A 25,831-nucleotide genomic window follows, 5' to 3' on the forward strand; every position below is an offset into this window, starting at 1 on the left:
CCATCTCTTCCCCATCTCTAAGCACCATAGTGACCCTGGGAAGAGTACTGGGACTTCCTTTCTCTTCTCTCTCTACTCATGGGTCCATGTCTGTCACCACCCTTCACCTGGTTGTTTGGCCAGAAAACGGAGGAGTCCCGCTTGAGTTCCCTCCTCCCTCTCACACTCCATTTCACATCCATTAACAAGTCCTTCCTGCCAAACACATCCCAATCTGACCACTTGCCATCACCCCCAGCACAGCCCCCAGGTCCTAGCCATGGTAACCTCTCAACAGATGCCTGCTATCTCTCCTAACTAGCCCTCTGACCCCGCATCCCTAACAACGCTCCACACACCAGCTAGAGAAATCTTTTTTTTTTTTTTTAAGAATTTTATTTATTTATTTGACAGAGATCACAACCAGGCAGAAAGACAGGCAGAGAGAGAGGGGGAAGCAGGCTCCCCACTTAGCAAAGAGCCCGATGCGGAGCTCGATCCCAGGACCCTGGGATCATGACCTGATCTGAAGGCAGAGGCTTTAACCCACCGAGCCACCCAGGCACCCTATAGAAATCTTTTTGAAACTCAGACCAGTTTTTGCTCAAATGCTCCAATGGCTTTCTGTCATACTCAGAAGAAAACCTAAACTTTCTACCACAGTTCACAGAATTTGATATAAGCTGCCCACAGCTTAACCTTGACTCCTAACACTCTCTCCCTAACTCACTCCATTCCAGTCACATACCAATCCATTCTCTCTGCACAAAATATTCTCTCCTTACTCCAAGTTTTATATAGTTTCCTCCTTCCCTTCATGAAGGTTTTAATTTGAGTATTACTTCTTCAGAGCCTTTCACAGGCCACATCTAAAATAACACCTTACGTGAAACAACAACCCTGTATAAAACTGCCCTTCACTCTGAACACCTTTCATAGCATATCCTTTCATAGCAATTATCATTACCTTACCTTACTTTTGGGCAAGAGAGAGAGAGAGGTATCGCTGTTGTCTCCTCTACCATAAGAGCAGAGACGCTATTTTGTTCACTGCCACATCCTAAGGCACTGGAACAATGGTTAGCACAAAGTAGGTGCTCAATAAACATTTGTCAAATAATGAATGATTAGAAAGACACTGCTTCTATTGCAGACTTCTGAGTTATCTAGGGAATGGGAATCATTAATCAGCCATATCACTATCTAGGAAAAAAAAAATTTTTTTTGTAGTTTTTACTTTACTTTCTTTTCCTTTTTTGAGAGAGCACATGAGCAGGGCTGGGGGAGGTGGGGACAGGTCCCGAAGGGAAGGGAGAAAAATAATTTTAAGCAGGCTCCACACCCAGCACAGAGCCCAACGTGGGGCTTGATCTCACAACCCTGAGATCATGACCTGAGCTGAAATCCTGAAACAACTGCTTAAGTGACTGAGCCACCCAGGTGCCCCATAAGAAACATCTTTAAAATAAAGTATCCTAAAACACAACATACAAACTTCATACCACAGTTTTTGAAAAGAACTGTGTTCATCTTTGCCCACTTAATTCCCACTCCATATAAAAGTGCCATTTGTTTTAACCTAGATGAGAAAAGTTAAAAACAAACAACTAGGAAGAGGAGGCCTGCTTTAAGTCTACCCATGTTTTTAGACTATGTTCCTAAAAAATCGAGGTAACTGAAATATTTACAGGGGAAAATTGGGAATTGCACGCTATCTGCTAATTAAATATCTCAACTGATCCTAAAACTTCCCAACTACTTATCTTGCATAATTTGTCTCATCCTTACCCTGTCTTTGCTACCAAAATACTTTGAAGTTTCAAATAAGAGTAACGTGTAAGCAGCTGGTCCCTTCAATGTTTTTTATGATCATTAACAATAAGTATTTATTCTTTCCCGAGAATTTGACCACTTGTTTATCTGTTGAACTACATTTCCCTTTAAAGGCTTTGTAGTGAAAAGAGAAGATATAAAATAGAAGACTAAAGAATGATACGACGGGATTGCCAAAAAAATCTCCATAGTTCAGGAAATCCTAGCATGCCTGGTTTGTTGTTTGTTTCCAGCTTGAATGAGGTTTGTGCAGACAATTAGAATTGTCTTTTTGTTCCAATGGGTTATACAGGAAAGAAACAGGAAATCTTGATGAAAGCTTGGGCTTTACAGGATATTTGTGTGAGTGTTTAGCCCATGCGTTTGATGTTTTTCTCTCCACATCTGCTCACTTTATGCCTGCATTCTGGCAAAAATATTTTAAAATACCACTTTGCTTTTTTCACTTCGTTTCAGTTCCTGGCATGATGCTTCCTATATGGGGGGGGGGGCTCAGAAATGAAAACCGAATAAGGAAACTGAGACCCCAAAAGCACAAGTCATTCATTTCCTCTGGACGGCAAGTCCCTCTTTATCAAATGGGAGGATGAGGCCAGATAAGGGCTTCTAAACTTTTCCACCAAAGTACCCCCAGCAGCAGTGAAAACAAATAGCACCCCTCTGGGCAATCTGAGGGCATAGCCCGAAGCAGACTCTGCAAGCTGGAGGTTTCTTTGAAATGTCCTATTTCATCTCAAAAATTCATGAGAACTGTGCATTCTTCAAAACAGGAAAGTCTCTGTTTGTTTTAATATGATTGTTACCTCAGTAGTAAAACTGCTTCGCTTTCCCACAAAATAACCAAGTGACTCCAACCTTCCAGGAAGCCTGTATGCGGCCCACACACCCCCTGGCCCTGGCTGACCACCCCAGGATCACCCACCCCGGGCTGAGTGGAGACAGGGGCCTGGGTGACGGGAGTCTACGTTCCCTGCCCGTGTATATCACACTTTATAGAAAAGTCAGACAGAGTAAGAGAGACGTTGTCACACTTGCACAAAATGGCAGCTGAGAAGGGAGGCAGAAGCCCCGAAGGACAGCCAGCTAGACAGGCAGGTAAGTAAACAGGTCAGTGGGGGGGGCAGAGATCTCTCCATCTGTTGCAAGATACACACATGGGCTGAGTGTCTCATCAGGCAAAAGAACAGACAATCACAGAACACTGGTTTAAACGGGACCTCAGCGGTAGGCCAGCCCTGCCCCCCAATGTACAGCGTCCCCCTACAATACTCCCAAGGGCTACTTCAAACTTACTTTCTTCCAAGATAAACCGCAGCACACTTGAATAGTGTTTTAGGGAAGAATGACTTTGAAACGACTCAAAATATGCCTCCCAGTTATTATCTATACAGGGGTTCCATTTCTGCCCCCAGGAAGGGCAAGGGGATTCCGTTTAGAGTGGAGGATAGGAGCATGGCTGGGGACCAGGGTCGGATTCTTTCACCTGTTAAGGGTGTGGGGGCTTGGTCAGGTCCCTTAAGAGGAGGTGCTTCAGTTCCTAAATCTAGAAGATGGGGATAAGACATAATGGTCTCGGGGCGCCTGGGTAGCTCAGTGGGTTACGCCTCTGCCTTCAGCTCAGGTTATGATATCAGGGTCCTGGGATCGAGCTCTACATGGGTCTCTCTGTTCAGCGAGGAGCCTGCTTCCCCCTCTCTCTGCCGGCCTCTCTGCCTACTTGTGATCTCTGACTGTCAAATAAATAAATAAAATCTTATTTAAAAAAAAAAAAAGAATTACCGGTCTCTGCCTCACAAGACAGCTGTGGGGAGGGAGGTGGCTGAACTCATACACGTACCCAGAAGGCGGTACGTGGCCCCGAACCGGTCCTTCTAACTGCTGGCTACTGGGATATTCCCACATAGATTGATCCTACTATTTCCTAGATGGCAGACCTTGAATTTAAGAACCAACAGATATGCTATTCTCTGTAGGCTTATTTTCTCTTTTCCAAATTCCTTTAAATATTTTCTCTTATCAAGTTCCAAGTCTTTCTATATTCTGGAGACTTTCGTTTGAACACAGCTTTGCCAGTGTCCTACTTCAAATGTAGTGGCCACAATGGACATATTCCGTACATGACCTGATACGGAAACAGTGCACTGGGCCCATTACGCCATCACCCCAGGCGTGTCTTTCTGTCTGCCTTGCTGTTTCCATCCTTTATACTCACCAACCCCACCCGGCCTGGGGTTTTTTTCCCAATAATTTTTTAAATCTAAGCATAGGATTTTATATTCAATCCTAATAAATTTAATCATCTTAATTTCAGCTGTCTAAAGCTTCAGAGTACTGGTTTTCATGCCTTACTTGTTAACTGCTCCTCTGAGCTCTAGGGAAGCAGGGAAATTTAGGTCCGTCTCGTCATCTGGTGATGGATACACTGAGAAATCTCACTTCAAGTCGAGAATTGGTCATTCAGAGATGGCCCTTTGAACCATCACTTAGCCACATAAAATGCACCAATACCTAAACCATGTCTTCCCACATCGCCTTCATGAAGGACCTTACCAGATGGCTCAGTGAAGCCCAGCGCTACTTGCCTTATCTACCAGCCTGAACCCCCGTTCAAAGAAGGAAATGAGCTTAGTTTAATCGGCTTCGTTTTCAGTGAACTTGTGCTAGCTTGTAGGAACCACAGCTATACGCCTATCATTTCTCATGATAAACTTTCACAGTAAAAATCTTAACAATTTGGAGTGGTCTGGGGGAATACTGTTCCAGTTAATAAAATTTTCTGCCAGAAAGGGTTTTAAAAAGTTGGTATATTATCACATCAATAAATATTCTCCTAAAATTTACTGGCTCATATTCCTCTTGCCTTTGTCTTTCCCTAGTGAGTGACTGCCTGGAATCTTCACTCTCAACACCGAGTCTAATGAACGTGCCTATAGATATAAGAAGAATAAAATGGGTGAAATCACCAAGATCTGAGAGATTCTTGTGTGAATTTTTAAAAAAATTCCTGTCGCACATTTGCAGGACTCTTGTGCCATTTATCCCTTTTTCATGAAAATGAAGTACAGAAAATGAAGTACGAAATTAAAGCAACAGCATGCAGTTTCTTTTCTTTTTTTTTTTTAAGAGTTTATTTATTTATTCATGAGAGACAGAGGGTGGGGGGCAGAGGCAGAGGCGGAGGGGGGAGCAGGCTCCCTGCTGAGCGGGGAGCACCATGTGGGACTCAATCCCAAGGCCCTGGGATCACGGCACTTAACCGACTGAGCCACCCAGGGCCCCCCACCTTTTTCTTTCTTTTCTTTTCTTCTCTTTCTTTCTTTCTTTTGAGAGAGCATGAGCAGGGGCAGAGGGAGAGGAAGAGAGAGAATCTTAAACAGGCTCCACGCCCAGCACGGAGCTGGACATGGGACTCAATCCCTCAACCCGGAGATCATAACTTGAGCCGAAATGAAGAGTCAGATGCCCAACCGACTGAGCCACCCAGGCATCCCAACAGCATGCCGTTTCTATTAATAGTATCAATTCTTTAAAAAAATAATTTTCCTTATTAAGTATCTTTAAGGAAGACTATATACAAAGACAAAACTGGTAGATTTTTAAAACCATCATTCTGAGAAAAGCTTTTGAAACTTACATTCTTTCAAACAAGTTTGTGTAAGTGTATTTCTTTTTCAAGTTTTCATTTCAATTCAAGTTAGTTAACATATATGGTAAATTGGTTTCAGGTATAGAATTTAGTGATTCATCACTGTGTAAGTATATTTTTAAATTAAAAACATGATTGTTACACTAAAAAAAAAAATCATGGGTCGCCTGGGTGGCACAATGAGTTAAAGCCTCTGCCTTCAGATCGGGTCATGATCTCAGGGTCCTGGGATTGAGCCCCAGGTCGGGCTCTCTGCTCAGCAGGGAGCCTGCTTCCTCCTCTCTCTGCCTGCCTCTCTACCTGCTTGTGATCTCTGTCAAATAAATTTAAAAAAATCTTTTAAAAAAAAAATCACAATGTGGAAAGTAGGGAGTATAGAAAAAGCATCGACCATGATTCTATCACCTAAAAAATAATTAACATTATTGTTTGAGTATTTTTGAGATTAAAAATAATTGGGTTAGTGGAGTAAATACTTCTTATGACTCTTGGTAGATCCTGCCGAAACTCTCTCCAAAAAGGCTGCATTAATTTAAATGCCATCAGCAATATATGAAGTACAAATTTCACTAAACTTTTGCCAACTTTAGAGGTTTATCATTTTTAATTCTAATTTGCATTTTTATTAATATAAGGCTGGAGATGTTTTTACATCACTTATTCAATTCATTTCTTATCTGTTTCTGTCCTTTGCCGGGACATTTGTTGGGACAGTAATGATTTTCTTATGATTTGTGCTTATTATTTTATATGCTAAATATTTTTATTTGTTATATATTTACCAATTTCATGAGAGAGTCATCCTTTGCCTATCACATTCATTGCAAATAGTATTTGTTTTAACTTAAAATAATTTTTATTTAGTCAAATACTAACTTCCCATGGTGGGTTTTTCTTATGTGCCCAATTTTAAAAAGCCCGAGTTGTGCCAAATCCATCACAAAATAAAAGCAAATCAGGCACTGAAGTCACTTGGCTATATATGATTAGAAATTTGTCATCTACAGGGTGCCTGGGTGGCTCAGTGGGTTAAGCCTCTGCCTTCGGCTCAGGTCATGATCTCAGGGTTCTGGGATCGAGCCTGCTTCTCCCTCTCTCTCTCTGTCTGCCTCTCTGCCTGCTTGTGATCTGTCAAATAAATAAATAAAATCTTAGAAAAAAAAAGAAATTTGTCATCTACAAGGTTATCATCAAAATGAAAATATAATTTTAAAAATTTATTTATTTTTTTGAGAGACAGAGCGAGTGAATGGGGGGTGAGAGGCAGAGGAAGGGCAGGAGTGGCAGAAGGAGAGGGACACAATGTCCAGCAAACTCTTCACTGAGCGCAAAGCCCAACTCGGGGCTTGATCTCACAACCCTGAGATCATGACAAGACCAGAGCTGAAACCAAGAGTCAGACGCTCAACAGACTGAGCCTACCAGACACACCTGAAAATGTAATTTTTTAAAGTCTTAAAGAGAATGCTTCTCCCCCTTATACTCAGCCTGAAACACAATAGCTGCTCAGTCATATCTGTGTCATAGAAGCGGTTTTTAACTTGCTGGGTTTCCTCTCTTCCGTGTTCCTCCACCAGCTTACTCAGAGGAACTGACGTTTTTCTTGTTTCTATCTTTGCTTTTAATGTTGCTTTTAATCCCCAAATGATCTCAATTATACCTCATAACTAAAGCACAATAATATGTAACACATTTTGCCCTTCCTTAATATTCTTATTTATAGGACCACCTGGGTGGCTCAGTCATTAAGCATCTGCCATCGGCTCAGGTCATGATCCCGGGGTCCTGGGATCGAGCCCCAAGTCGGGTCCCTGCTCGGTGGGAAGCCTGGAACACAAGCCCCCTACTTGTGTTCCCTCTCTCACTGTGTCTATCTGTCAAATAAATAAATAAAATCTTCAAAAAAATTCTTATTTATATTTGGTCATCTCGGTTTCCTTCTCATCCCCACTTCCCAATCCAATTAATTATTAAACGATGCAATGAATTCTATCATGTATTTCTCATATCAACTCAGTTACAGAAACATAATGTAATAGAGGTTGGAAGAAATAGAAGAGAAAGTTTCTGTTCCATTGTAGACTACACTCCATTCTGGGAAAAAAGAACTCTTTTTTTTTTTTTTTAAAGATTTTCTTTATTTATTTGACAAACAGAGATCACAAGTAGGCAGAGAGGTAGGCAGAGAGAGAGGGGGGAAGCAGGCCCCTTGCTGATCAGAGAGCCAGATGTGCGGCTCAATCCCAGGACCCTGGGATCATGACCTGGGCCGAAGGCAGAGGCTTTAACCCACTGAGCCACCCAGGTGCCCCAAAAAAGAACTCTTTATGATATTTTACAATACAAAAACTGATTTAAGTGTACGGAATAATGAGATGATTAATGCCATAATTTCAGAGAAGGAAGAAATGGGTGCGGGCCAAAAAGGTCACAAGACATTTTAGGTAAGTGTTGGAGCAGGAAGCAAGTTTTGAAACCCGGGCATGATTTGCGCAGACAGAATGGAGGAAGATAAGGCAGATAATACAAATAACAAAGAAGGACCAATTTGCAAACTTCACACCATCATTATGAAAGTAACTCAGGTATTTTTACCAACATTTTCTGATAAGTGAACGACAACAACACACAGCCATAGGGTCACATGTCAGATCAGATTTCCTTTTCATGGAACTCAACTGAGGCCCTAATTGCTACACTTAGGAGTGAGATTCAATTTAGTAATCATGAGGCATTAATTAGTTTTTGATGTATTAGCCACTTATAAGGAATTGCAAATCCAATAATAAAAAAATTACTCAAGTTTTCAGAATAAAAAGGTTCAAAAAAATGTTTCTTAACTTCGTGATTAAGCTAATTAACATTTTCCCAGATGTTAAGGAAACAAGGCAAGCAAATTAGACAAACAAGTAAAAATTAATAACCACCTTGAATATTCTAAGAATTAGCAGGAATATATTTTTAGAGAAGATGAAAATAAAAATTTTTTATAGAATAACTAAGACACAGAGCACTAAGAACAAAATCCAAACCTCTTACACTGCCCCAGACATCCTGGGCCTAGCCCAAGCCGAGTTCTCACCCCCTCTCCTACACCTGAAACCTTCACCTCCACACTTGTGCTGAACCGGCCTTTTCTGTCATTTTCATTCCTCAAACACTTCCAACTTGCTGTCATCTCAGATCCTTGCACTCTCTGTTCCCCCAGCCTAGAATACTTCATGCGACTTCATGGCTAGCTCACCCAGAGTTTTCAAGATTCTTAGCACAAAGCTCCCCAGCTAGGATGGATTCCCTGACCATCCATCAATGCTGGTAATCCCCTTCCCACCTCCACCCAACAAGGCTTCTGTTCACACCTTCTTTCTCCTTCAGAAATCACTTCGAAATTATTTAGTGTTTTGTTTTGTCTTGTTTTTTATTAATGGCCTGGCTACCTGCCCAAATTCAGTAAATGCTCTGTTAGCCATTTGGATATCTGCTCCAGAGAAATGTCTGTTCATGTCTTCTGCCCATTTCTTGACTGGATTGTTTTTTGTTCTTTAGGTACTGAGTTTGATAAGTTCTTTATAGAAGCCCAATGACCCAGAAATTGCACTACTAGGTATTTATCCAAAGGATAGAAACATAGTGATTCAAAGGAAACATGCACCACAACAGCCAAAAGAAGGAAAGAGCCCAGATGTCCACTGACACATGAATGGACAAAGAAGAAGTGCCATACGTACATAATGGAAAACTACTCAGCTATCAAAACAAATAAAATCATTTGTAATGACATGGATGGAACTAGAGAGTATTATGCTAAGCGAAATAAGTCAATCAGAGAAAGATAATTATATGATTTCACTCAGATGTGGAATTTAAGAAACAAAACAGGTGAACAACGGGGAATGGAATGAAAAGCAAAATGACATAAAAACAGAGAGGGAGGCAAACCATAAGACACTCTTAACTATAAGAAAAACACTGAGGGTTCCTGGAGGGGAAGTGGCTAGTGGGGATAGGATAACTGGGTGATGGGCATTAAGAAGGGCATGTGATATAGAGCACTGGGTGTATATGTGACTGATGAATCACTCAACTCCACCCTTGAAACTAGTAATACACTATATGTTAATTAAATTTAAATAAAAAATTTTTAAAAATTATTATAAAATAATGTAGTATATGCACTGTTAGAAAAGGACCATTGTCAGTCTAACTTACTGCTCTGCCCAGAATCAGGACATGGTAGGTACCCAAAACTACTTCTTAAATAAATGAACAAGTCAGACTTCTGCTCTGACAGGAACAGAAGGACACAAGAATCACAATAAATGCTTCAATTAAACATGCATTTTAACAAATCATTGGAATAGACTTCAGGAAAGACCTAACATCCTATTTCTGGATTTTACTGAAACATTTTGATTTAAATGATTCACATATATCAGTAATAACATTCTTAGTAATATCATCATTGTGCAAGGATTTGATGTTATGATGAGATATTTAAGGTTTTATTTTTAAGTAATCTCTACACCCAGTGTGGGTCTCAAACTTACAACCCCAAGATCAAGAGTGACATGCTCCACCAACTAAGCCAGATAGGTGCCACTGAGATTTTTAAAAGAGAGATTATAAATGCATTTAAAAATTTCAATGGCATCAAAATGAAAGACCAACCTGCTGTTCATATCGTTGCTTGACATCCTCCAGCTGCCATAAAAACTCCTTTGATTGTTTCTCACGAAGAGACTTGGATCTAGTTAGATCTGCTTCCACTTTTTCCATCTATAAAATTTAAAAATCAAATATATTTTTAAACAAAAAATTAATTTTTTAATTTAATTTTTCATGCTTTTGTAATTTGTCTATTCATTAAAATGGCAGATTTTAAATACCCCTTATCAATCATAATGGTGAATTTAAAAATGATAAGAAAATGAAAGCTATATCAATTTATTTATATATATTTAATAGTTTAAGCCAGGGAAATTAATACTGTACATACTTTATCAAATTCTAATGTCATAATAACATTGTAATGGAAATATACTTCTGAGCATTCAAATATTCAACAAGAATTTTTAAGGCCTTGGCATGTGCTGAAGGGGAGAAAATATTTGCAAGTCATATACATGATAAGGGACTTGTATCAAGAGTATATAAAGAATGCCTACAGCCCAGTAATAAATGGGCAATTATACTCAATTTTAAAATGGGCAAAGGAACAGAAAAGTATCTTCTCCAAAGAAGATACACAACTGGCCAATAAGCATCTGAGAAGATGCCAACATCACTGCCATTAGGCAATTTCAAATTGGAACAATAATGACATACCACTTCATACCCACTATCAAAGGATGCTTTAATCCAGACCAATTATATCAAGTGTTGGTGAAGATGTGGAGAAATCAGGACCCTCATGCCCTGCTGGTGGAAATGTGAAATGGAAGATGGTTTGGCAGTTCCTCAAAAGGATAAACAGGGTTCCCATATGAGCCAGGAATTCCACTCCTCAGTGAGAAATTAAAACACACATCCACACCAAAACTTGTGTACAAATGTTCGTAGCAGCATTATTCATTAGCCAAAAAGAGGAACTAACCCAGATGTTCATCAATGGATGACAGATAAACAAAAAGAGGTCTATCCATACATAGGAGTGTCATTCAACCACAACAAGGAATGAAATACTAATACATGTTATACATCATAACATGGATGACCCTTGTAAGTGCTATGCTAAGTGAAAGGAGATGGTTGCAAAAGACTATGTGTTATATGATTCCATTTGTATTAAATATCCAGAAGGCAAATCCATAGAAACAGAAAGCAGACTAGTGGTTGCCTAGGGAGAGAGGGAATTGGGGGGTGGGCACTGACTGCTAAAGGGTATCAGATTTCTTTTGGGGGCAATGGTAATTTAAAATTGATTGTGCGGAGGTGCCTTGGTGGCACAGTGAGTTAAGCAACTGACTCTTGGTTACAGCTTGGATTGTGATCTTGGGGTCATGAGATGGAGCCCCAAGATAGGCTCCATGGTCTGTGTGGAAGTCTGCTTTGGGCTTGTCTCCCTCTCCCTCTGTCCTTTCATGTCTCTCTGCCCCTCCTGCTCACGCTCTCTCTAAAACAAATGAATAAATCTTTTAAGAAATTGATTGTGCTGATGGTTATACAATTTGTAAATATATTAAAAATGATTCAATTGTACACATATAATGAATTAATTGTTATGTGTGAATTATATCCCTTTTAAAATTTTTTAAGTAGGTTCCATGCCGGGCAACTCGAGGCTTAATTTCACCACCCGAGATCAAGACCTGAGCTGAGAACAAGAGTTGGGACACTTAACTAATTAAGCCACCTGGCCACCCCATATGTGAATTATATCTTAATAAAGGTGTTATTATAGAAAAAATTAAAAGTCAAACACTATGCCATATTCCATGAGGTCTCACATGATCTAATCCTAGGTACCTCTCTCCATTCATCTCTGCTACTCTATATAACCACCACCACTCCAGCCCACCGTCTCCTTGCTGGGCTGGAGACATGCCAGAGATGCTCTTGCCTTGGTGTCCAGCAGCTTCCCCTCAGATGGTCACACAGCTTCTTTCTTTAAGTCAAGTTTCTGCTCAGATGTCATCTTTGTACTGAAGCCTCCCTGACCAGCCTAGTTAAATAGCAGCCCACCTCCCCGTCGTCACAGTCTCCTTTGCCCTGACCTACTGTTCCTTTTTATCATAGGACATATCACCTTCAAGTATACTATACAACTTACTTACTCCTTAGGGCTCATTTTAATGTCTGCCTCACCCATGGTAAAGGAACTCCACATTCACCCATGTATCCCAATGATTTAGCCCCCTGCCCAGCACCTATAGGGCCTCAGTAGTCAAATGAAGAAGAAAAAGAAAAAAGGCAAACCAAGTGTATGAAACTAGGTTTGAGATTTGATGAATAAGTAATTTTCAACATTTAATAGTGCGAGAGTTTCGATAACATACAAGATCATGTTGAATCTGACATTTGTCACATATAAAATTAGAGATAATGTATGATTATCTCTGCTCTTGCCAGATTCTTGTTTATATGTGCCAAGAAAGAAATATTCTTACAGATAGTAATGAAAAATCGCTTCCTATAATATGAAAATCACACCTTGTATTCCTAGTACAGTTTTTCATTTGTCTTTCTTCCCCTGATTTGATTTTGTCTCAGAAGATATCTTTCTTGAGACAACTGTCAGTTAATGTGATAATCATCTTACCACTGGCTACTTTATATTATTTATTATTCTGCTGCTGCACTGATAGCTTGAGATATTTCTTTTTCTTTTTCTTCCCCAGCTTGTATCCAATGCTCTCTTGCGGGTTACCTTTGGTAACTGCTAGGATTGGACAAAACATGAACATTAGGGGAAATGAATCCTAAAAGTCCTTCCTTCACAGTTTTTCATCTTAAATTAAAAAAAAAAAAATTCAAATGCATTTACTAAGACATGATTAAACTTTAAGGCTCTAGGAACAAAGCTCTTCAGTGAAGAGCACCCAGTCACACTGGAGGAGAACAAAATGCATATGGCCACTCACTGCTGTGCTATCCAACAGTCCATTCCAGAGTCTGCTTCTCACACCCAGGTCTGAAGTATCTAAACTATAGCATGAAATTTAGCCTACTTCTTTGTAAAAATCCAAAGGGTGCAACCCTAATAATACTAAGTCATCGGCTTCCAAATTCAATGATCAGAGTTAAAAGATTATTGATCTACAGGTAGTTGGTATTGTGGCCATGAATAAATTTACTAAGGAATACTCAAGTGCACTTTGTTTTCTTTTGTTTCTAACTCAAGATGTGGGTTTCAAGGCTCTCTTTCCTTCAGTGGTTGTCACATCAGACCTCAAGCAGAAGGCTCCTTAGCCTGTCCTCAGCAGTCTGCGCTCCCTATACTCCAAGATCCTTGGCTTTTCCCAAACAAGCCATGTCTGTTCTTGATCCTAGCCTTTTGTTCTTTGCACTCTCTGGAAAACCCTTTTGTGTTTTCCCTCGCCCAAACTGATAGTCTTCAAGGCTGACTCAAGTTTCCTCTCCGGTCTGTGAGGTGTTCTTTAATCCCCCCAACTGACATAAGGGCCTTCCTTCTCTTTACATTCAAGGACTCAACATCTATTTTCATGGCAAGCTGTGTTTCTCTCTGTAATACAGAAGTGTTTCAAATGTGTGAGCTTTGTTTATTCATCTAGATCATGAGCTACCAAATAAAAGGAATCTATGATTTATAATTCTTTTATATCTTAATTATTAATTGGTATGGTATGCACAATAAATATGCATTTAATCCTCAAGGATGAATGAAATGATTGGCAAAAGCAAAAGGGGATCGAAAAAAGAGAAGGTACATCAAGGAGGGAAGATCTGGTTTATTTAGTACTTTTAAGACAGATCTTCACATGAAGTTGATTTTAAGTTCTTATTTTATCTCGGCACAAATTGACTACTAAAAGTAAATAACAGATACTTAAATATTTAAAATATTTAGAATTTAAAATAAAAACTAAATGTTTTATGTACTCAAAGCTTGTCAAAAATAGAGTATCTTCAAGAAAAAACAAAATCCTCTTCTATAACCAAAACAGGTACGAATTTAAAACACATAAAAAGACCTTTTATACCTAAACATTAAAACAAATTCGAAGTAAATAACTGATACAAGAAAATGAAAATGTGTGTCATTTTAGATAATACTGACCGAAAATGCAAGGCCCCATTCCATTTTCCTTCAATAATTTAACAAAACAACTTAAAAAGTCTTGTAAAATACTTAGTTTGTATAAAAACACAGTGTTCTCTCAGTTGCCATAGATACAAAAGATTCTGCTTCCTCATACATCTTTCCACATTCCGTTCAACTTCAAGGGCTAGGAAAATAACAACAGCACTCCTTTATTGTGTAACTCTGGTTTCAAGAAAACCTAGGAGTAAAACTCAGTGGTCAACTTCAGAGCAAAAAGGGGTTGGGTGTATTTCTGTGAACATTTAGTGTTTAAAGACGGAAGGGGTGGGGTTGGGGGGGTGTTTTCCTCCTCTGGTGCCTCAGGCATTAGGTACTTGGCTACACAGAAGAGAAAACCCAAGTGACCATGCAGAGCTTAAACGACATAGGCCCTTTATGTTTTCCTTGTGCCACAAGTTCAGAAACGGGCCGCTATACTGGCAGTTCAAAGATGTCAGGGTTAAGGTCTCTGCAATTCAGCCTTCCCATAATAGTTGCAAAATGGCCTCTACAGCTCTGAACATATGGGAAGGGAAGGGCAAAGGGTCCTATAGCTGAGCTGAATACCCTTTTAAGGAGCTTTTCTGCAAGTTCCTGTCAATCGCAAATTAATTATGCTGTTGCGTCTCATTCATTGCAACTACATTAAAAAGTAAGCTCCATCTGCAAGGTGAGAAACTGCAGTTTTAAAACTGTGTCTAATGTTGCCCTAAATAAAATCAGGGCTCTATGAATAAGAAAGCAGGCGTGGACATCTGGCAGTCACTGTCAAATAGGGTCGTAAATTATGCTCTTTCTCTAGTAAAGTACTCTTGTGTAACTATATTCGGAATAATTCAACATACAATTCACGTTATAATAGGCAGACAGTTGTATAGGAATATACAATTCAAAATATATTTTTGTATTTAATACATATGTAGGTAAACTATAAAAAACTGTCCTTCAAGTATGTTTGGATTAATCGATCGAGCGATCAGCCGATCGACAGAAACAGGCAGGCAGGCAGATAGATACAAATGGCAGAAAAGCAGATCATTAATTCTATGGTTGGCTAAAGACTCCGTAGAAACTAATATCCTTAACAGGAATACCATTGAACTCATTAGTTGATTATATCTACAGTTCTTTTGTGAGAGAAAACCATAAATTGATAGAATACAGATGATATCTATGGTACCCGTCCCAATCAGTTTGTGGGAGTTCTGGATCTGCTCTGGATATGAATTTCGGACTCCACACCTGAATCTTGCACTCTGAAGTTGCCTTTCCACTTTCTCCTGGTCTCTTTTAATGAGCATGTTTTTTTTTTTTTTAATTTTAATAACGTTATATTCAACATTTTGGGATTTTTTGTTTCCTATTTAGAAAATCCTTACTAGTTCCAACTATCAAATATGTTTCTACGCTTTCTTCTGAAAGTTTTATGTAATGATCACTGAAACTATCACTTGTACATCTATAATCCTGGAATTAATTTTGTGCATGGGTAAAATAAGAGGTAAGATTCTCTTCTTTTCCCCATGTGGCTATCCAATTGACACGGTGGCATTTCCTACAAAGATCATTCTTTCCCTGCTGCACTGCAGCACCCCCTTCAACATGAGTCAGACGGATCATGTATGTACGAGTCTAATTTTGAGTCTCTGTCTTCTGTAACATGTGGTCATCCTTGTGCCCAAACCATGCGGTACTAATTAGTGAAGCTGAATATTAGTCTCAGTAGCTGGTCATATACACTGGGCTCTTCTGGATCGCCAGAGCAATTCTTAGCCCTTTGTATTTTCATATACATTTTAGAATCAGCTGTCGGTTTCTCTCATTTCCCTTCACCCCACCAAAAACAAAACAAAACAAAAAAACAAACACCAAACAAGCAAAAACCACATACCAACCCCTCCCCCCCAAAGCCCAAAAAACCCATTACTAACATTTTGATTTTCAGAACTGTGTTGATTTTATACATGAATATGGGGAGAACTGACATGTTTATGACATTGAGCCTTTGAATCTGCCAATTTATTTAGGTCTTCTTTTCTTGATAATGTTTTCCAGTTTTTAAAACAGAAGTCTTGCACGTTATTTGCTGGATTTATTCTTTGGTACTGACGTGAAGCTTTCTCACGCTGACATCTTTTTCAAAGTTTATTTTCTATTTGTTGGCTGCTGATATAGAAATAAAACTGCATTGTCTAAGTGCTCTTATACTCAGTGACTTTACTAAATTCATTACTGTCAACCTTTCAATAAGCAAACATTTAAGAAATTTGTAGTTACAACAAAGACTCCACAATTGCAGATAAATGCCAAACTCAAGAGGCTGGCTTAAATGTCCCTTCCCCGTGTTCTCTGACTAAAGTTTATTCCACCAGTCACACCACTTATTAAATCACACACTTTAATGTGCTGGCCTATCACACAAGCCATAAACATGTCTAAATAATCTCTGAATTCCCAGAAACAACAATGGCTGATATGGAGCAAGTATTCATAAGTTTTTAATAAATGAATGAAGAAGTCAAATCTGTTGTATCCTTGGCCATTAAGTCAGTAAAATAACTGAAGTATTAAAAAATAATGTTACTGTTTCATAATCAAAAACCCTTCCAATCAGTCAAATGCAGAAAAAAAAATGACATATTTTCTGGTCCAATGTCCTCAGTAGATTTTTTTTTTGGCTTATTTTTGTCTGCAAAAGAGATTAGTTATTGATGAATATTACAAGGAAAAAGCTTCATTTATTTCTCTTAAATTAAGCATTTAAGGATAAAAGTTGAAATTTCTTCTAATTACTCATTTTGTTGTTGCTACTGCTGTCATTTAATTTTGTTTTTCAAAGCCAAATACTTATACATATTCTCTTGATGTTGTCATTTGGAATTGATGAATTATCATAATAGCCTCTATTGAAACATTTAAATATAATTTTAGAATTTTACTTCCACTACCTAATCTCATCTAAAGACAAAATTCCAAATGTTAAAAGGGTAGAGAGATGTCTCCATTATCATCAAAAAGTAACTGAGATAAAATGCTTCTATTTATATTGGATCTTTTATTATCTTAAAACTTGTCTTAAAAAAAAAAAACTTACTTAAAATTACATGAGCCAGCAGGACCCTTAAAGGACAAGAGGACAAAGGTCTAAGTCACAATGAATGGTTCATATGATGACTCTTTCTTTGTCTGTTATCCATTTACACTTAATGACACAAATATATCCAGAGGGAATTCTTTCTTCCTTGTAACTTGAGAATATTTTTTCAGGTATTCAACAGCAATAATAGGGTGATGAATTAAATTTACAATCTCTAAGAATGTAAGAAACTGCTAACCAGTTACAAGTGTAAGAGGAGCCAGAAGCAACCTCACTAGTCAACAGCTGTGTTTCAGAATTTTGTTTGCATGGCAAGCCAGTGGGTTCTCCAAGTCCAAAGCTAACATCAGGTAGCTGATGACAGTTAAAAGAAAAGGGGAAAAAAGAAAAAAAAAAAAAAAGGAATTGAATTTAAAGTCACATATTTAGCAGCTTAGCAGCAAATACCATTTAATGAGGATGTACTTTCAAGGGTAGAAAAATTAACTAGAAGTCAAGTGGCTAGTGGAAGCCCCAGGAGGAACTAGTTAGCTGACATTCATGCAGTCAGTTTAAAAGATTAAAAAGTTTCACTTTAGAATTCCTGCCAGTACTTCAAAAACATAGCTGTCTTTTTCAGTCATCTATTTGTTTCACAGAGAATAGGTAAATATAGAATACTATTTCTTTTAAAAGTGTGATTACATATGTATAAGTGGAAAATTCTACCACAGTAGTACATTTTCACAATTAAAATATGTATATTTTATATCACTAATTGCTGATAGCTAATATTTATAATAGAGTTCACCACTGGAGTAAAAATTAGGTTATTGAAGCAATCTTAAATGAGATAAAAAGTTCTTCAAAGTGAAAGAAACAGTGTGAAGCAATTTTTTTTTTAAACTTTCTCTGTTCCATTTTTCTCTCCTGGGCCTCATTTTTGAAATAGCAATTCACTTTCAAAAACAAACTCAAAGCTTTTATTTTTTTTTAATTCAAATTCCCATTGTCTGCTATCTGCAGCAGTTTCCAAATGGAAAAAGATGCCCTAAGCTCTGTTGGCTTTTACACAAAGATTTTAGTAAGGAAAGAAATGAGCAGTTCAAGACAACAACAGAAAAAGAAGACTGTTAAAAATATAGACTATGGAAAAAATTTGAAAACATGATTCTCCAAATAATGAATCTGCTGATTTTTTAAAGAATTTGAGCTACATCGGATGCATACTTTTTAACTGATAATCTGGAGTAGAGGACTTCTAATTTACCATGTTTTGACATATATATTTTCTTAACATTTGTTACAATTTGCCAGGTAAGAATTATTTGATTTGTGAATGAGCCCAGCTATAAAAGGGTTCCATCATAGATGATGTTCTTATTGTTATACTCACATCAAAGGTACTATCTCTATTTCAGAAACCCAACTGCATTTGGCAAAACTATTTATGATGGAAACCACTGAAAACTATTTCTTCAATAGAAGACCATCAAAAGAATTTGTTGCTCATTGGCTGCCATCACTGTCATTTTTCAAAGAGCCTAAATCAAGCACCACTGGGGCAGATCAGACAGGGTGATAACTACTCACAAAGACAGGACACAGGAGTAGGGTTATATGGAGGAAGAAAGGAATCCCAGAGGCTTGGACCCAATGGGTCCTTCATGGGATCATTTAACCAGTCCATAAAGATATGATACTTAGAAGGCAGGAACTCTTGAACTCAATGATGTCCAGAAGTGGGAGAATCAAATGCATCTGGCAGGATTGGTGAAGCAAAATAGAAGAAAGACCATGAACCAGGCACATAGCAGAACAGTCAGACATATGAGGGTAGAACAATTAAGGGTGGTTCCAGAATCAGTTCCACACATACCATTGTTCATCCCTGGATTTCCATATTTTATGGCAGTCCATTCTGTGCCTAGGCAGGGTTCTTCATTTAATCGTTCCTGAGACGACATTATCCCCAGGACTCTCAGTTCTGCCATACAACACAGGCTACTTTTTCATCTTAAAAAAAAATTTATCAACTTGAAAGAATTACCATTATTGTGGGTTAAACTGTTTTCTTAATTTCATTTGCAGATATTTCATTGCTAGTATATAAAAGTATGGCTACATTTCATATTTTAAAGTTGTATCCTGAAAACTTGTTGAAATCATTTATTAATTCTCATATTTCTTGTATAAATTTTGATCATAAAAGATCATTGTGTCATCTGAAGATATGTGTACTTTTCCCTTTCCAATTAATATGTTTGCTTTTCCTTTCTTTTCCTCACCCTCTCCCTCTTTTCCTTCCTTCCTTTCTTTTCTTTCTTTCTCTCTCTCTCTCTTTCCATTTTTTCCTTATTTTGCCTTAGTGCACTGGCTAGAATGTCAAATGCAATGTTGAACAGAGGTGGCAAAAGCAGACATGGTTTCCTCACTCTTAGGAGGAAAGCATTAAGCCTTTCAATGTTAAGTACACTAGCCATAGAGTTTTCATAGATGTCCATTATTAAGTTATGTAAGTTTGCTTTCAGTCTTAATTTGCCAAGAATTCTTTTTTTATCATGAATGGTATTGAACTTTTTAAATGTTTCTTATGTCTCTACTCAGATGATCATGCTGTTTTCTCCTTTATTAATATGTTACATGGCATTAGGGGGAGGAGTCAAGATGGCAGAGGAGCAGCAGGCTGAGATGTCATCAGGTAGCAGGAGATCAGCTAGATAGTTATCAAATCATTCCAAACACCTACAAATTGATTGAAGGGAAGAAGAGCAGCAATTCTAGAAACAGAAAATCGACCACTTTCTGAAAGTTTATCTTAACAACACCTTTCTTAAAAAAAAAAAAATCTTTTTGAACCTTCATAATTATAGTCATATTTTATCCTTCATTGTATCTAACTTTATTTTTTGTATACACATAGCGTTTTTTCTTCTAAATAATTCTGGGATACAACTTCTTTTAATAGATCAAAATATACCCTAAATCTAGCACAGGGTTTGTTCTAGTCTCCAACCTGAGAAAATTCTCTCCACTTTCTTTTTCTTTCTTTTCCCAACCAACTTATCTTATCAACTCCTTTTTTAGAACTTTTTAAAAATGTTCATCTTTTTCTTTTTTTTTAAAGATTTTATTTATTTATTTGACAGAGAGAAATCACAAGTAGATGGAGAGGTAGGCAGAGAGAGAGGGAAGCAGGCTCCCTGCTGAGCAGAGAGCCCGATGCGGGACTCGATCTCAGGACTCTGAGATCATGACCTGAGCCGAAGGCAGCGGCTTAACCCACTGAGCCACCCAGGCGCCCCTAAAAATGTTCATCTTTACAGCCATATTCCATCCCTTCATCGTGTTTACCCTTGTGTGTGTGTGTGTGTGTGTGTGTGTCTTTCTTTCTTTAAAATTTTGGGAGGTAGTTTCTTCTAAGAGACCAAAATGCTCCCCAAACAAAGTGCTTGGCTCTGTTCTATTCACCAGTCTAAAATGTATATTTTCTTTTTTTCTTAATTTTTGTAACTTCTTTTTACCCCCTTTCTTCTCCCCATGATTTGGGGGTCTCCTCTGATTTAATTAACATATACTTTTCTGGGGTCTTTCCCACCCTTTCAGCATTTTATTCTCTCATTCATATATTCTTATCTGGATAAAATGACAAGGCAGGAAAACTCAGCTCAAAAAAAAAAAAAAAGAAAGAAAGAAAGAAAGAAAGAAAAAGAGGCAATATCTAAGGCTAGGGACCTAATCAATACAGACGTTGGTAATATGTCAAATCTAGAGTTTAGAATGACGATTCTCAAGGTGCTAGCTGGGCTCGAAAAAGGCATGGAAAATATTAGAGAAACACTGTCTGGAGAAATAAAAGCCCTTTCTGGAGAAATAGAAGAACTAAAATGTAACCAGACTGAAATTTAAAAAGCTATTAATAAGGTGCAATAAAAAATGGAGGCTCCTGGGGCACCTGGGTGGCTCAATGGGTTGAAAGCCTCTGCTTTCAGCTCAGGTCATGATCCCTGGGTCCTGGGATCAAGCCCCACATCGGGCCCTCTGCTCAGCAGGGAGCCTGCTCTCCCCCTCCCCCACACCACCTGCCTCTCTGCCTACTTGTGATCTCTGTCTGCCAAATAAATAAATAAAAATCTTTTAAAAAAGATGGAGGCTCTTACTGCTAGGATAAATGAGGCAGAAGAAAGAATTAGTGATATAGAAGACCAAATGATGGAGAATAAAGAAGCTGAGCAAAAGAGAGGCAAACAACTACTGAACCATGAGGGGAGAATTCGAGAGATAAGGGATACCATAAGATGAAACAATATTATAATAATTGGGATTCCAGAAGAAGAACAAAGAGAGAGGAGGGTAGAAGGTATATTGGAGCCAATTATTGTAGAAAATTTCCTTAATATAGCAAAGGGAATAAGCATCAAAATCCAGGAAGGCAGAGAACCCTCTTCAAAATCAGTAAGAATAGGTCCACACCCCATCATCTAACAGTAAAACTTACAAGTCTTAGTGACAAAGAGAAAATCCTGAAAGCACTCAGGACAAGAAGTCTGTAACATACAATAGTAAAAATGTTAGATTGGCAGCAGACTTATCCACAGAGACCTGACAGGACACAAAGAACTGGCATGATATACTCAGAGCACTAAATGAGAAAAACATGCAGCCAAGAATACTACATCCAGCTAGGCTATCATTGAAAATAGAAGGAGAGATAAAAAGCTTCCAGGACAAACAAAAACTAAAAGAATTTGTAAACACTAAACCTGCTCTACAGGAAATATTGAAAGGGGTCCTCTAAGCAAAGAGAGAGCCTAAAAGTTGTAAACCAGAAAGGAACAGAGACAATATACAGTAACAGTCACCTTACAGGCAATACAATGGCACTAAATTCATATCTCTCAATAATTACCCTGAATGTAAATGGGTTAAATGCCCCAATCAAAAGACACAGGGTATCAGAATGGATAAAAAAACCCATCAATATGCCGTCTACAAGAAACTCATTTTAGACCCAAAGACACCTTAAAGTGAGGGGGTGGAAAACAATTTACCCTGCTAATGTACATCAAAAGAAGGCTAGGGTGGTAATCCTTATATAAATCAATTAGATTTTTTTTTTACAGATTTTATTTATTTGACAGACAGAGATCACAAGTAGGCAGAGAGGCAGGCAGAGAGAGGAGGACGCAGGCTCCCCACTGAGCAGAGAGCCAGATGCAGGGCTTGTTCCCAGGACCCTGGGATCACGACCTGAGCCGAAGGCAGAGCTTAACCCACTGAGCCACCCAGGCATGCCATCAGGTCAATTAGATTTTAAGCCAAAGACTATAATAAGAGATGAGGAAGGACACTGTATCATACTCAAAGTGTCTGTCCAACAAGAAAATCTAACAATTTTAAATACCTATGCCCCTAACATGGGAGCAGCCAACTATACAAACCAATTAATAACAAAATCAAAGAAGCACACTGACAATAATACCATAATAGTAGGGAACTTTAACACCCCCCTCACTGAAATGGACAGATTATCCAAGCAAAAGATCAACAAGGAAATAAAGGCCTTAAATGACACACTGGACCAGATGGACATCACAAATATATTCCAAACATTCCATCCCAAAGCAACAGAATACACATTCTTCTCTACTGCATATGTAACATTCTCCAGAATAGATCACATCCTGGGCAGAAATCAGGTTTCAACGGGTACCAAAAGATTAGGATCATTCCCTGCATATTTTCAGACCACAATGCTCTGAAGCTAGAACTTAATAAGAAGAAGAAATCTGGAAAGAACACAAATACATGGAGGCTAAAGAGCCTCCTACTAAAGAATGAATGGGTCAACCAGGAAATTAAAGAAGAATCGAAAAAATTCATGGAAACAAATGATAATGAAAACACAACGGTTCAAAATCTGTGGGACACAGCAAAGGCAGTCCTGAGAGGAAAATATATAGTGATATAAGCCTTTCTCAAGAAAAAAGAAAGGTCTCAAATACACAACCTACCCCTACAACTAAAGGAGCTGGAGAAAGAATAGCAAAGAAAGCCTAAACACAGCAGGAGCAGAGAAATAATAAAGATCAGAGCAGAAATCAATGAAATAGAAACCAAAAAAAAAAAAAAAAACCAGTAGAACAAATCAATGAAACTAGGAGTTGGTTCTTTGAAAGAATTAACAAGATTGATAAACCCCTAGCCAGACTTACCAAAAAGAAAAGAGAAAGGACCCAAATTATAAAATCGTGAATGAAAGAGGAGAGATCAAAACCAACACCAAAGAAATACAAACAATTTTAAGAACATATTATGAGCAACTATACGCCAGCAAATTTGACAATCTGGAAGAAATGGATGCATTCCTAAAGACATATAAACTACCAGAACTGAACCAGGAAGAAATAGAAAACCTGAACAGGCTCATAACCAGTAAGGAGATTGAAGCAATCATCAAAAATCTCCCAAAGAACAAGAGCCCAGGGTCAGATGGCTTCCCAGGGGAATTCTACTGAACATTTAAAGAATTAATTCCTATTCTCCTGAAACTGTTCCAAAAAATAGAAATTGAAGGAAAACTTCCAAACTCATTTTATGAGGCCAGCATTACCTTGATCCCCAAACCAGAAAATATCCCATCAAAAAAGAGAATTATAGACCAATATCCTCGATGAACACAGATGCAAAAATTCTCACCAAAATACTAGCCAACAGGGTCCAACAGTACATGAAAAGGAATCTTTTCAACACGACCAAGTGGGATTTATTCCAGGCCTGCAAGTTTGGTTCAACATCCTCAAATCAATCAATGTGATACAATACATTAATAAAAGAATGAACAAGAACCATAGAATACTCTCAATATATGCTGAAAAAAGCATTTGACAAAGCACAGCAACCTTTCTTGATCAAAACTGTTCAAAGTGTAGGGATAGAGGGTACATATCTCAACATTATCAAAGTCATATATGAAAAACCCACAGCGAATATCATCCTCAATGGAGAAAAACTGAGAGCTTTTATGCCAAGGTCAGGAATACAGCAAGGATGTCCATTATCACCACTGCTATTCAGCATAGTACTAGAAGTCCTAGCCTCAGCAATTAGACAACAAAAAGAAATTAAAGGCATCCAAATCGGCAAAGAAGTAGTCAAACTATTACTCTTTGCAGATGCAGATGATATGAAACTTTATGTGGAAAACCCAAAAGATTCCACTCCAAATCTGCTAGAACTTGTACAGGAATTCAGTAAAGTGGCAGGATATAAAATCAATGCACAAAAATCAGTTGCATTTCTACACACCAACAACAAGACAGAAGAAAGAGAAATTAAGGAGTCAATCCCATTTACAATTGCACCCCAAACCATAAGATACCTAGGAATAAACCTAACCAAATAGGCAAAGAACTGTACAGAAAACTATAAAGTACTCATGAAAGAAATGGAGGAAGACACAAAGAAATGGAAAAATGTTCCATGTTCATGGATTGGAAGAACAAATATTGTGAAAATGCCTCTGCTACCTAAAGTAATCTAAACATTTAATGCAATCCCTATCAAAATACCATCCATTTTTTTCAAAGAAATGGAACAAATAATCCTAAAATTTATATGGAACCAGAAAATACCTCTAATAGCCAAAGGAATGTTGAAGAAGAAAGCCAAAGTTGGTGGCATCACAATTCCAGACTTCAAGCTCTATTACAAAACTGTCATCATCAAGACAGTATGGTACTGGCACAAAAACAGACACATAGATCAATGGAAAAGAATAGAGAGCCCAGAAATAGACCTTCAACTCTATGATCGACTAATCTTTGACAAAGCAGGAAAGAATATCCAATGGAAAAAAGACAGTCTCTTCAATAAATGGTGTTGGGAAAATTGAACAGTGACATGCAGAAAAATGAAACTGGACCATTTCCTTACACCACACACAAAAAGAGACTCAAAATGGGTGAAAGACCTCCATGTGAGAAAGTAATCCATCAAAATCCTTGAGGAGAACACAGGCAGAAACCTCTTTGACCTCAGCCGCTGCAACATCTTCCTAGAAACATTGCCAAAGGCAAGGGAAGCAAGGGCAAAATGAAATATCGGGACTTCATCAAGTTCAAAAGCTTTTGCACAGCAAAGGAAACAGGCAACAAAACCAAAAGACAACTGACAGAATGAGAGAAGATATTTGCAAATGATATATCAGATAAAGGGCTAGTATCCAAATGGCCATGGTCGCCAAACTGTGGAAAGAACCAAGATGCCCTTCAATGGACGAATGGATAAGGAAGATGTGGTCCATATACACTAAGGAGTATTATGCCTCCATCAGAAAGGACGAATACCCAACTTTTGTAGCAACATGGACGGGACTGAAAGAGATTATGCTGAGTGAAATAAGTCAAGCAGAGAGAGTCAATTATCATATGGTTTCACTTATTTGTGGAGCATAACAAATAGCATGGATGACGTGGGGAGATAGAGAGGAGAAGGTAGTTGGGGGAAATTGGAGGGGGAGGTGAACCATGAGAGA

The 25,831-nt window shown here is 38.2% G+C and overlaps 1 protein-coding gene across 7 annotated transcripts in view; it reads right to left on the reverse strand.

Moving 5' to 3' along the window:
* The window catches only part of CEP112 (centrosomal protein 112), a 461,470-nt gene that overhangs the window by 265,000 nt on the left and 170,639 nt on the right, over positions 1-25,831 (reverse strand). For all 7 annotated transcript variants that reach the window (XR_009400487.1, XM_059380609.1, XM_059380606.1 and 4 more), the window contains one exon: positions 10,127-10,234. Coding sequence is in view for 6 of the 7 variants with exons in the window: in XM_059380609.1 (XP_059236592.1) it covers positions 10,127-10,234 (108 nt within the window). In the remaining variant the exon portion in view is untranslated. The remainder of the gene's footprint in view (positions 1-10,126; positions 10,235-25,831) is intronic.

Source organism: Mustela nigripes, chromosome 16 (assembly GCF_022355385.1).
Source record: "Mustela nigripes isolate SB6536 chromosome 16, MUSNIG.SB6536, whole genome shotgun sequence".
Lineage (NCBI taxonomy): Eukaryota > Metazoa > Chordata > Mammalia > Carnivora > Mustelidae > Mustela > Mustela nigripes.